This window comes from Anser anser, assembly GCF_964211835.1.
Source record: "Anser anser genome assembly, chromosome: 13".
In the NCBI taxonomy this organism is placed as follows: domain Eukaryota; kingdom Metazoa; phylum Chordata; class Aves; order Anseriformes; family Anatidae; genus Anser; species Anser anser.
In genome coordinates this window covers 13,645,137-13,655,960 of record NC_139734.1, presented here as the reverse complement: position 1 = coordinate 13,655,960, position 10,824 = coordinate 13,645,137, and the positions used below count along the sequence as shown (strand labels likewise).

Sequence of the window (10,824 nt, the reverse complement as noted above, 5' to 3'; positions counted from 1 at the left end):
TAGCGGTGTGTCTCGCCTCTCCTTGGAGCGTGCAAGGGGCAGAGGCTCGGTCCAGCCCGGGAGGGGGTGTGGGGTGCAGCACGGGGCCACCCCAGCCGGGCGGTCCCCAGGGCCCCAGCACCCACCCCAGGTCGGGTGCTGCACCCTGCCCCCAGGATTACCAGCGTCTGGGGACACGGTGGGGGGCCCTGCGTGTCCCAGCCCTGCTGTGTCCCCATGGCACTGGGGTCCTGGGCAGGACCTCGTCCACCCCATTGGCACCGCGGGTTCCCCTCCCTCCGAGCCCCCCCGCCCTGCCCAGCCCCGCTCCCCTCCCCCTGCTTGCCAACCAGAAAAGCTGCTGGTTTCATTTCTTTTTAATGTAATTTCAGCTGGGGTTGCCATGGAAACCAGGCACGGGGCCTGAATCGCCTCCAGGCAGCGCACACGCAGTGGAGCCAGGGCCGAGGGCTGGGGCCGGGGGGGGGGGGGGGGGGGAGGGTGGGGATATGCGGGTGCTTCCTGGGTGCTGTGCGGGGTGCTGTGCCTCACTTGGGGGTGGCCTTGTCCCGAAAGCCAGCACAAGGCAGGGAGCATAGGATGGCGGCGGCAGACCCCTCGCCAAGGGGTGGATGGAGGTGGGAAGGCAGGCAGCGTGCCGGGCCCCGCTGCGAGACGCCAAGGGGCACCCAGAGGGGCCCGGGGCTGTGCCTTCCCCAGGACTATCGCTCGCTGGAAGCAGAGGTGTTCCCAAAGGCTCGGGGTCGGGGATGGGGTTTGCTGCCCAGCCTGCAGCCCAAACCCTGACCCCGGTGTCCCATCCAGCCCTGCCCCTGCCCCAGGAGCATCCCCTCCGGTCAGACACACCCAGGGCACTCCCTCGCACTGGCTGGATGTCCAGCTGCAAGAGGAACGGGGATGGAAACCCACATCGGGATGGAAACCCACATCGGACCACGGGGGACGGGTTGCCATGGAAATGCCAGTGCTCTGCAGCGCAGCTCCAGCCGCAGCCCGCTCGCCGCGGTGCGAGCAGCGGGGCCAGCCCTGCCCGGGGGCTGGTGGCCCACCCCGGTGACACCAGCACGGCCGCCAGCCGCCCACCCCGCAGTCCCCTCTGCTTGAAGGGGAGATGAAGGGGAGATGGTTTCTACCCCGCAATAAGGGGCTGGCCCTGCCCTTCCGCGCCCCCAGCTGCCCTCTGTCCCTGCCTGCCCCCCCAGCCAGGACCCCGCGTGCAAGCTGGTGACAGGGGACACGCTGCTATTAAGCTGCTGCCTTTGCAGAACTCCCAAGCCTGCCATCTGCTCCGGGTGTCCTTGACCATCAGCAGCGTTTCTTTGGAGACCTGGCAAAGCCCAGGGGACACCGTGTCCCCTAGGGTATTTGCGGTTAACATCTGTGTGGCGATGAGGGACATCCTCAGCTCCGGGGGAGATGTTTAGGGCTGCTGGCAAAGAGAAGCAAAAGGGAACTGAACCGCAAAGCCATCCTGGCACGGGGAAGGTACGAGTGATACCAGTGACCTGTGTCTGGTCCCCGCCTGCTCCAGGAGCCACAGCCAGCAGGAGTGCAGGGCTCTGCACGGCAGCATCCCTAGGACAGTGCCCTGGTTCTGGTCCTGGTTCCCACACCCCTGATGCAGCAGGGCACAGGACAAGACGTGGCTTTGTGAGGGTGCACAACCTGCCTGAGAGTGCTGCGCTCCCCTCTGACCCCGCTCCGGCAGCGCAAAGCATTTCTGTGCTCGCCTGCTGCCCCGGCCCTTCCGGGGACGCCTGTGTCGCCATCAGTCCGGGAAAAGGCAGCTCTGAGAGCTGCACCCTTCTCCTCCCGGCACCCGATGTGTGTCAGAGACTTCGTGCATCACCCTTTGGACGTGGACTGCCGGGCTCTGAGACCTCTGACCCCAGCGGGGTGCCAAGGCTGCCGGCACCGCCGCGTCACCCCGTCCCGCCGCACGGATGTTGGCTCGCCCCAGCCCGTCTCCTTGGCTCACCATGCCCATGTCCTCACACATCAGCCGCCACACTCACCTCGTGATTAACGTCATTAACTAAGAGCCCGTTTTTGCTCTGGGGGGCGGTTTTCTGGAGGCAGGGGACAGTGCTGGCTGCGCCCGGTCCTGTCCCCGCAGGTACAGCCCGTCCTTGCCTGCAGGCTTTTGCACGAGGCTTCTGCCGCCGCAAACAGCAGCAGGGTCCGGAGGCCGGGCACAAAGGGCAGCAGCCGCAGAGCCCCCACCGCCTCCTCACCGCATCCCCGGAGCACCGGCACCAGCAGGACACCCGCAACGCGCCCCCTCCCAGTCCCTCCTCCCCATTTTTATTTCCCCCCTTTTTATTTATTTGTATCTATCCCCATTTATCCATCGCTAATTAATTCATTAATTATATTTTTATCTCTTTGCCGGGCCCCCCGGCAGCAGCTGAGCGCCCTGCGGAGCCCCCACCCGGTTGCCCCCCCCCCCCTCCCCCCCTCCCCGCAGCCGCCGGCCCCGCCGCGCTCCCAGCCCCGCGGTTCCCCCCGGCCCGGTTTGGCCCGGCCCGGCCCGGCCCCGCAGCGCCACCTGCCGCCTCCTGCCTCCCCGCTCCCCCTCTGGACCCGAGCCGTGCTGAGTCAGCCGCTTATCAGGGGCCGAGATTGCGGCAGCGGCTCGGGGCGGTCCCCCCGCACCCCGCGCCCCGCACCCCGCGCCCCGCGCCCCGCGCCCCGCACCCCGCACCCCGCACCCCGCACCCCGCGCCCCGCACCCCGCACCCCGCACCCCGCACCCCGCCAGCTCCCCACCCCACCGCCGGCCCCCCCCCAGCCCCGCCGCCCCCACCGCAGCCCCGCGGGGTCGTCGCGGCCCAGCGCGCCGCGTGGCCTCGCTCCCTGCTCGGCGGCGGCGGCGGCGGGACCTTGGAGCGGGCTGCCAGCCCGGTTAATGGTTGACGGGCTGTTTGCCTTCCCCGGCTGCACTTTTACACTGCTGATCTGGCTGCTCACCGCCCCAACCCTTCTCCCCAGGAACAGGCGACAACCCCAAGCGGCGCGTCGTGGGGGGCCGCGTCCCCGCGGGGAGAGCGGGACGGGGCCACGGGGCCGCAGCATCGCGGTGCCTGTGCCGGGCTTAAACGCATGGCAGGGAGGATGCTCAGAGCCAGAGGGTGCAGCCAAGGGGACCCCCACGGAGGGGTTGGTTTCAGCTCCCCCGGGGTGCCACGGTGGCCCCTGGAACACCCCGAGGGGATGCTCGGTGGTGGCGGCGGGGTGGGTGCCTCGTGGGAGTGGGCCGGACACGCCTGTGGTGTTTGCTCAGCAGGGAGCAGGTCCTGGAAAGCACTGAGCTGTTTGGGAGGGGGCGGGTGGCGCGGCGGGTCAGTATAAAGTCCAGGTGTTGTGCCGTGCGCTTTGGACACGGCGCTGGGAGCCTTTCTGGGAGCAAGCCCCGCGCGGAGGTGAGAGCCAGGCGGGCACCGCAGCGGGGAGGACGCCACGGCCCCCAGCTGGGGACCCCGGGGGAGAGGTTGGGGTCCCACCATGGGGTCCAGGGAGAGCAGAGTCGGGGCGGGATGGGGGGAGCGGGGCGAGGAGCAGAGCAGGGCCTGTGCCCACCACGATTTGTCAGCTCCTGGTCTCAGTGCTCGCACCCTGGGCTGCGGGATAGGAGCCATCAAGGGTGGCTTTGCTGCCTGCCACCTCCTTCGTCCCGGCCATGCCAGCAGTGCCGTGGGGCCCTGAGCTGGAAGCTTTTGCTGTGTGTGGCTGCTCCCCACCTGGGGCTGCCCACGGGGGCCACACACAACCCCACGGGTCCCACAGACTCTCAGTGCTGTGCTGGGGAGCAGCCAGCCCCCAGCCCCAGCCCAGGCCGTGGTGCCATCCATGCGGACAGGCACGTGGCTGGGCCCAGCTCTGCGTCCTGGCACGTGTCGCACGCTCGTCCCTGCTCGCCATCCAGGGAAGTGACCGTCCCCAGGGCCATGTTGGGACTCTCCCACCACTGTCGCCGCCAGCACGGGGTCCTGGCTGTCCCCTCGGTGGCACCCGGCCGTGCAGGTGGCCGCCATCCCGTGCGATGCTCGTGGCAGTGGGCAGCCCCCCCCCCGGGCCGGCAGCCGTGGGTCCACATCCGTGCTCGGCGCGGGGCAAGGTGGGAGCGGGAACGCAGCACACAGGCACTTTGTCTGGCTGGGGTGGGCGGAAGTCAGGGCGTTGGATCTGAATGCTAAAGTGTGTTGTTCAGGGGCCCATAAAGGCCCCATTGTATGTAAATAGTTTATAAAGCAGCATATGACTTCCAGTGCAGGGCAGTGGTGGACAGAGACGAGGGCAGGCGGAGCAGAGCTCTCCTGCTGGAGACATGAGACCTTAGAGGGGCCTTTGGGGGCAGCTCACGAGGACCCTTCCTCACCAGCAGGTACGCGCCGTGGGGCCCTCTGGACTGGGGCCAGCTGGCGGGTCCCGGCCCCCAGCCTTGGGCTGGCCTCCTGCCCAGGTGGGGAGCAGCCCCCGGAGCTGCTCGGTGCCGGCACTTGGGGTGCGGGGTCACCCCAGGCAGAGACGGTGCCGGAGGAGGGTGGCAACGCGTGGCTGCCCGTGGGGACACCGTGCCCGGGGCTGTGGGGCGATGAGTGTGGCAGCGCAGGGCAGGGAGGTGCTGGGGCAGAGCTCAGCGCTGGGTGTGGGTTGGGGGGTCCGTGAGCTTTGCCCCCATCCTCTGCGGCAGCCGCAGGTGGGGATCCTGGTGCCAGTGTGGGGTGGCAGGGCAGGAGTGGGGCAGGGGGAGGCAGAGAAGAGTGCTCGCAGGGGGAGGCAGAGAGGCCCCGCAGCCGGAGCCAGCAGCAGCTCTTGGCCGCCAGCTGGGAGCCCTTTGCCCCCCAGCCATGACTGGAGTGGCGGGGCAGCCCTCCCCCATCCAGACACGGGGCAGCCGGGGCAATTTGCTGTCCCGGCAGCACGCAGCGCCTTCTGCCCGCTTCCTCATCCCAGCCGCGCTCTGCCCAGCTCTGGCTGCTGCCACCCCCAGAGCAGGGCTGGTGGCATGGGGACGGCAGAGCCATGAGGCTGATCTCCTGCCTGCTGCAGGCAAAACGCTGCCCTGTGCTGCTGTCCTGCTGCCCACCTGGAAGGTCCCTCTCAGCCCGGGGACCTTCCCCCTCCTAACGCCGCTTCTCGCTCCCGCAGGCGTGAGGAACGATGAACTGGGCCGGCCTCTATGCGGTGCTGAGCGGGGTGAACCGCCACTCCACTGCCATCGGGCGCATCTGGCTCTCCGTCATCTTCATCTTCAGGATAATGGTGCTGGTGGTGGCGGCCGAGAGCGTCTGGGGGGACGAGAAGTCTGCCTTCACCTGCAACACGCAGCAGCCAGGCTGCAACAGCGTCTGCTACGACCACTTCTTCCCCATCTCCCACATCCGCCTGTGGGCCCTGCAGCTCATCCTCGTCACCACGCCAGCCCTGCTGGTGGCCATGCACGTGGCCTACCAGCAGCACCAGGAGAAGAAGCTGCTGATGATGACGGGGCACGGGGACGCCAAGCACCTGGAAGAGGTGAAGAAGCACAAGATACGCATCGCGGGCTCGTTGTGGTGGACGTATGTCTTCAGCGTGGTCTTCAGGCTGCTCTTCGAGGCAGTGTTCATGTACATCTTCTACATGATCTACCCGGGCTACCAGATGGTGCGGCTGGTCAAGTGCGAGGCCTACCCCTGCCCCAACACCGTCGACTGCTTCGTCTCCCGGCCCACCGAGAAGACCATCTTCACCGTCTTCATGCTGGTCACCTCCAGCATCTGCATCGTGCTCAACATGGCCGAGCTGGTCTACCTGGTGGTGCGGGCCTGCGCCCGCCGGGGCCGGCGAAACTCCAACCCCTCGTCGGGGAAGGGCTCTTTCTACGGGCACAAGCTCTCCGAGTACAAGCAGAACGAGATCAACCAGCTGCTGACGGAGCAGGACGGCTCCCTCAAGGACATGCTGCGCCGCAACCCCGGGCTGCAGGAGAAGGGCGACCGCTGCTCCGCCTGCTAAGGGTCACGCCGCAGGGGCTGCAGCCCTCGCCCCTGCCCCACAGCCTCCCCACAGCCCCGGGGGGGCCTCACGCCGCCCTCATCCTGAGTACAGCACCCCCGGCGCCAGCCCTCCTGGACAGCAAGGAGGGCACAGCCGCCGCTGCGCGCTCGGGCCATTAAATCTCCGTTCTCAGGCGCTGCCTCCCTGCTTTCTGCTCCGGCTGGGACGTGCCGGGGGCCGCGGTGCCAGCATGGGGTGCCCACCCCTGCCCGGCCAGGCAGAGAGGAGAGGAGCGGGTCTGGGTGCAGCCAGGCTCCTGCCACCCACCTCTGGGGATGCTTCCCCATGCACGGGGCCGGCCAGCCCCATACGTGGGCGGGGGATACTGGGGCCTGGGGGGCTGTGGTCCCTGCATGGAGCCCTGGCAGCACGCGTGCGGGAGCAGTGACCCTCTGGTGGCATTGAGCACTAGCCCCTGCAGCCCCAAGTATATTTAGAAAGGTACCCAGACCAAAAATAGAGGGGAAAAATTTCCCCCAGTGGCTGCTTCATCTGCCAGTCACAAAGAAAGCCAATGGGGCCCGCAGCTGCATCACGCCCCGATAACCCTGTGCCCGCTGTCGGGTGGACAGACGGACGGACGGAGCCGGCCGGACCTGTCTGCACCCCGCTGCGCACCGGGAAGGGGCCTCGCAGCACCCTGCACCCCTGCGCAGGAGCCGACGGCGTGGGAGCACCGGGCCGTGCCCCGCGCACCCGCAACGGTGAGGGGTCCCCGTGCTGTGCCCCGTGGTGGCCATGGCCACCTTGCTGGGGGTTGCTTTCTGACGGAAGCCCTTGCTCCCGCCACCCTCCCCGCGCCAGGTCAGGGTGTCCCACAGGACGCGAGGTGGGGACAGCCCCAGCTCAGGGCCCCGCACGCCCGCCCGGGGGCAGGGTTGCGGTTGGGCTGGTGTCCGTGTGTCTGGAGCGCGGCTGTCTTGCAGGGCGCAGCACCGTGCGCCATGGGGGACTGGAGCCTGCTGGGGCGGCTGCTGGAGAGCGCCCAGGAGCACTCCACGGTGGTGGGGAAGGTCTGGCTCACTGTCCTCTTCGTCTTCCGCATCCTGGTGCTGGGGGCGGCCGCCGAACGGGTCTGGGGCGACGAGCTGGCTGGCTTCTCCTGCGACACGCAGCAGCCCGGCTGCCAGAACGCCTGCTACGACAGCACCTTCCCCCTCTCCCACCTCCGCTTCTGGGTCCTGCAGATCATCTTCGTCTCCACCCCCAGCCTCGTGTACCTGGGACACATCCTGCACCTGGTGCACCTGGAGGAGAAGGCGCAGCAGCGAGCGGTGGCACGGGCTGGCAGCGGGGCCAGGCGGCAGCGCCCCGGGCAGCCCCCGCTCCACAGAGGGGACGTGCGGGGCCGGGTCCAGATGCGGGGGGCCATCCTGAGGACGTACGTCTGCAACGTTGTCTTCAAGGCTCTCTTTGAGATGGGCTTCATCGCGGGTCAGTACGCCTTGTACGGGTTTGAGCTGAAGCCCCTCTACACCTGCAGCCGCTGGCCCTGCCCCAACACCGTCAACTGCTACATCTCCCGGCCCACCGAGAAGACCATCTTCATCCTCTTCATGCTGGGGGTGGCCTGCGTGTCCCTGCTGCTGAACCTGGTGGAGATCTACCACCTGGGCTTCACCAAGTGCCGGCAGGGGCCACGTCCCAGGTCCCAAGTCCCGCCTGGCCCTGGCGGCCCTACGGAGCCCCGCAGCGCCCGTGTCACCTTGCCTGGTGGTGGCAGCCTCACGGATGCCAGCAGACCCCCCCACGGCCTGGCGCCCCTGGGGAAGGCCGGCGCGTGGCTGGGGGTGGCCAGCGGGTCCCGCGGGAAGGCGCGAGTGGGGGACCTGGCGGTGTGAACGCAGCCGGTGTGTCGGGATGCTCAGGGATGGGCGATGCGCAGGATGCTGCGGTGGCCGCGGTTGTGGTTCCATCTCAAGGACCTGCCAGGCCCCACGGCACAGACCCCACGGCCAGTGCAAGAGCTGGGCACGTCCCAGGAGCAGCAGGACCAGGCTGGGGCAGGGGCAAACACCACTACCCCGCCCATCAGCCCTGGGGAGCAAATAAACACTCAGTACAACTCATCTGACTCGTGCTCTGCCCACGGGCACCGCGGCATTGTTCTCTGACCCACAGATGCACCGTGTGGCCCCGAGAGCTGGGACAGGGCCACCGCCACGCTGGGCTGTGGCCCCGCAGCTGAGGAGGGGGCAGGAGGAAGCACAGGCAGCACAGCAGGGGCGGGATGGAGAGGAGGGAGATGGGTGGCAGCAGCACGACACTCGCCTGGCTTTTCCATCCAGGGCCCTCGTGCCCCATGGAGCCTTGCAGCACCTTTGGGAGAGGCCAAGCCCGCGGAAGGGAAGGCCCCAGCCCCACAGCACTGCTTGGGGCTGGGGGTGCGTGAGGGGCTGCACGGCAGGGCCCACCCTGCCACCAGGGGAAAGCAGGGGCTGCCCGCGGGTTTCTGCATCTTTATTTGAAATGAATGGTTTCCAGAGACACAGGGTTAGTCCTACCGCCCTGTTATCACTACAACAAGACTGGTGAGTGGCTCACTCTCCACATGGACACAGAGGACAGAGGGCCCCGGACCAAGGCCCAGAACAATATATACAGGCTCAACAGTGCTGAGACCCATGTACAGCTCAGGAAAACCGACCAGAACACGAGGAGGGGCAGGAGGCAGCAGGGAAGAGCACAGCCGGAGCCAAGCCTGCTCCAGGCAGGGCACCGGGGCCCTGCAGCTTTGGGAGGGAGGGGAGAGGCCAGGCAGAGCCCCTTGCTTCTGCCAGCAGCCGCCCGAGCCCAGAGCAGGAGCGGAGGGACCTGCCACCGCCGCCAGCACCCCGGCCAGCTTGCACTGCTGGTGGCACCTCACACGGGGACGGTGGGGAGAGGGGCAGCACTGGCCCAGACCCGTGTCAGTCAGTTTTCTGCTGACTCAGAAAACATTGACAAAATTGAGGGAGGCAGCCCAACTGGGTCTCAGCCCTCGCGTTCCAGCACCGCCTCCGTCTGCTCCCCACAGCCAGCCCGGCCACCTCCCGCCCTTGAAAAGAGCCCTTCCCCTACCCAACAGCTCACGGGCCGCCCGCGGTCCTTCCCTGCTGCCTTGAAAACACTGTCCCACTGCAGCAGAGCTGTTCCTGCCACGCCACCTGCAGCCTCCAAGAGCTGATGCCAAGGGAAGGGGGAATTAAAAGCCTCAGGGGGTGCTGGTCCCAGGCAGCACTCTGCCGTATTGTGCGGTTCCTGCCCCGGGGCAGGGGGAGAAGGGGTTAGTGTCAGGGGAAGGGGCCGCAGCCCTGGGGAACAGGAGGACAGAGCCAAGCCGGGGCCACCGCCCTGGGGGCTTTGCCACCTCTGTGCTGCAGGGCCTGGCCTCGGGGAAGATGGCCCACACGGCTCTGGGACGTGGCCGAGCGCAGGCGCCACGTAGGTAGGACAGGCCTGTTACGAGCAGGATGGGATGTCTGAGTCCGGTAACGATGAGGGGACAGCACTGCTGCAGCCCCGGCCCCACCCTGCGCTGCACGGCCCCCACAGCAGGAGGCAGGGAGATGAGGTGTCCAGGGCTGGAGCGGAACCAGCCCAGCAGCACCTTGTGCTTAGTCCATGTCGTCCTCCAGGCCACCGAGCCGGCTGTGCTCCTCATAGATCTCCCTCACTGCCAGAATGCGGTTCAGCATGCTCTCCAGCATGCTCCGGTCCATGGGGATGACTGAGTACCAAAGCGGGGACTCGGCGATGCACGACCGCTCAGGCTGCAGGTAGAAGATGTCGTTGCGGTTCCGCAGGCTCTCAGGACTGCAGAGAGAAACGAAGGGATACAAATAGAAGGCGCTCAGAAAGCCTGGCCTGCCCTCTCTGTTAGCCCTCAAAGGCTCAAGACTTGGCAGACATCCTCTGGCAGGACGAGGCCGCAGACTGAGCCTGTAGCTCCTCACTCTGGAGTGAACTCCCTAACCAGAAAGCAAACACACCACACACCCCTCCATGTCTACAGAGGGCTGAGCAGTGAAAGAGGCCAGAGAGGAGTGTTCTCTCAACCACAGCCTACAAGCAGTGCAAACCCTGGTCAAGGCTTCAAACTCATAGACAAATGTGCAGAGAACAGCAGCCACTCCACAGGGTCTCCCTGAAACTGAGAGGTGGCCCCAAAACGTCACGTGCCTCTTCTCCGAAGACTCACCATTTGGAGAGATAAAATTCATAGAATTTGACTGGGCATCGGAGTGGGTTCATCCTGTTCTCCCGCTGCTCCAGCATTGGTATCTCCTCCTCACGCTTCCGCTTTCCAGTGCCACCATCTGCAAAGGGGTAGAGAATAGGATCATGGCTGGAACACGATGGGGGGTGGGAGGGCAGGGAGAGGGACAGAGAGATGTTTCGTCAGACCCTACCTCGGCCCTTCTTCTGCTTGGCAGGGGCATAGTAGCGGATGCTCACTACCTTTGTCATGCCCCGGGCTGTGGTACACTTGCGGGACTGACGCACCACGTTGGTGAAGGAGAGCTGCATGTGCTCCTCCGCTGTCTGCAGCCCGAAGAACTTGGTGTTGAAGAACATGAGGGTGTTGAGGAGCACAAACGGTGAGTAAACGCCCAGCTGCTTGCACTCCCAGAGGTGCTCCTCCTCAACACGTGAGAAAACCGTGTCTGCAACACAGAGGAAGAACCAGGTCAACACCCACAGTGGCCTCGTGTTCTTTCAGGAGGGAACTAGAACAATGTGCCTGCCAGCGATGGCTGGGAGCCAGCCCCACGCATCTGGAGAACGTGGGCCTGGAGCAAT

General features: G+C 66.7%; 3 protein-coding genes across 7 annotated transcripts in view; 2 read left to right on the top strand and 1 right to left on the bottom strand.

Annotated features, from left to right (window-relative positions):
• Positions 1 to 5,149: 5,149 nt before the first annotated feature.
• ZMYM3 (zinc finger MYM-type containing 3) overlaps positions 5,150 to 10,824 on the bottom strand; it is a 32,231-nt gene continuing 26,556 nt past the window's right edge. For all 5 annotated transcript variants that reach the window (XM_083797897.1, XM_083797895.1, XM_083797896.1 and 2 more), the window contains 3 exons: positions 10,434 to 10,688; positions 10,223 to 10,340; positions 5,150 to 9,837 (listed from right to left, as the gene is read on the bottom strand). In XM_083797897.1, coding sequence (XP_083654023.1) covers positions 9,639 to 9,837; positions 10,223 to 10,340; positions 10,434 to 10,688 — 572 coding nt within the window. In that variant the 3' untranslated portion in view covers positions 5,150 to 9,638. The remainder of the gene's footprint in view (positions 9,838 to 10,222; positions 10,341 to 10,433; positions 10,689 to 10,824) is intronic.
• On the top strand, positions 5,164 to 8,111 carry GJB1 (gap junction protein beta 1; the record flags this gene model as incomplete). Its single annotated transcript, XM_083797909.1, has 1 exon — positions 5,164 to 8,111. The coding sequence occupies one exon, from the start codon at positions 5,164 to 5,166 to the stop codon at positions 5,998 to 6,000; it is 837 nt and encodes a 278-aa protein (XP_083654035.1). The 3' UTR covers positions 6,001 to 8,111.
• LOC310881117 (gap junction alpha-3 protein-like) lies at positions 6,987 to 8,111 on the top strand (the record flags this gene model as incomplete). Its single annotated transcript, XM_083797908.1, has 1 exon — positions 6,987 to 8,111. One exon carries the CDS (start codon positions 6,987 to 6,989, stop codon positions 7,881 to 7,883), a length of 897 nt encoding a protein of 298 aa, XP_083654034.1. The 3' UTR covers positions 7,884 to 8,111.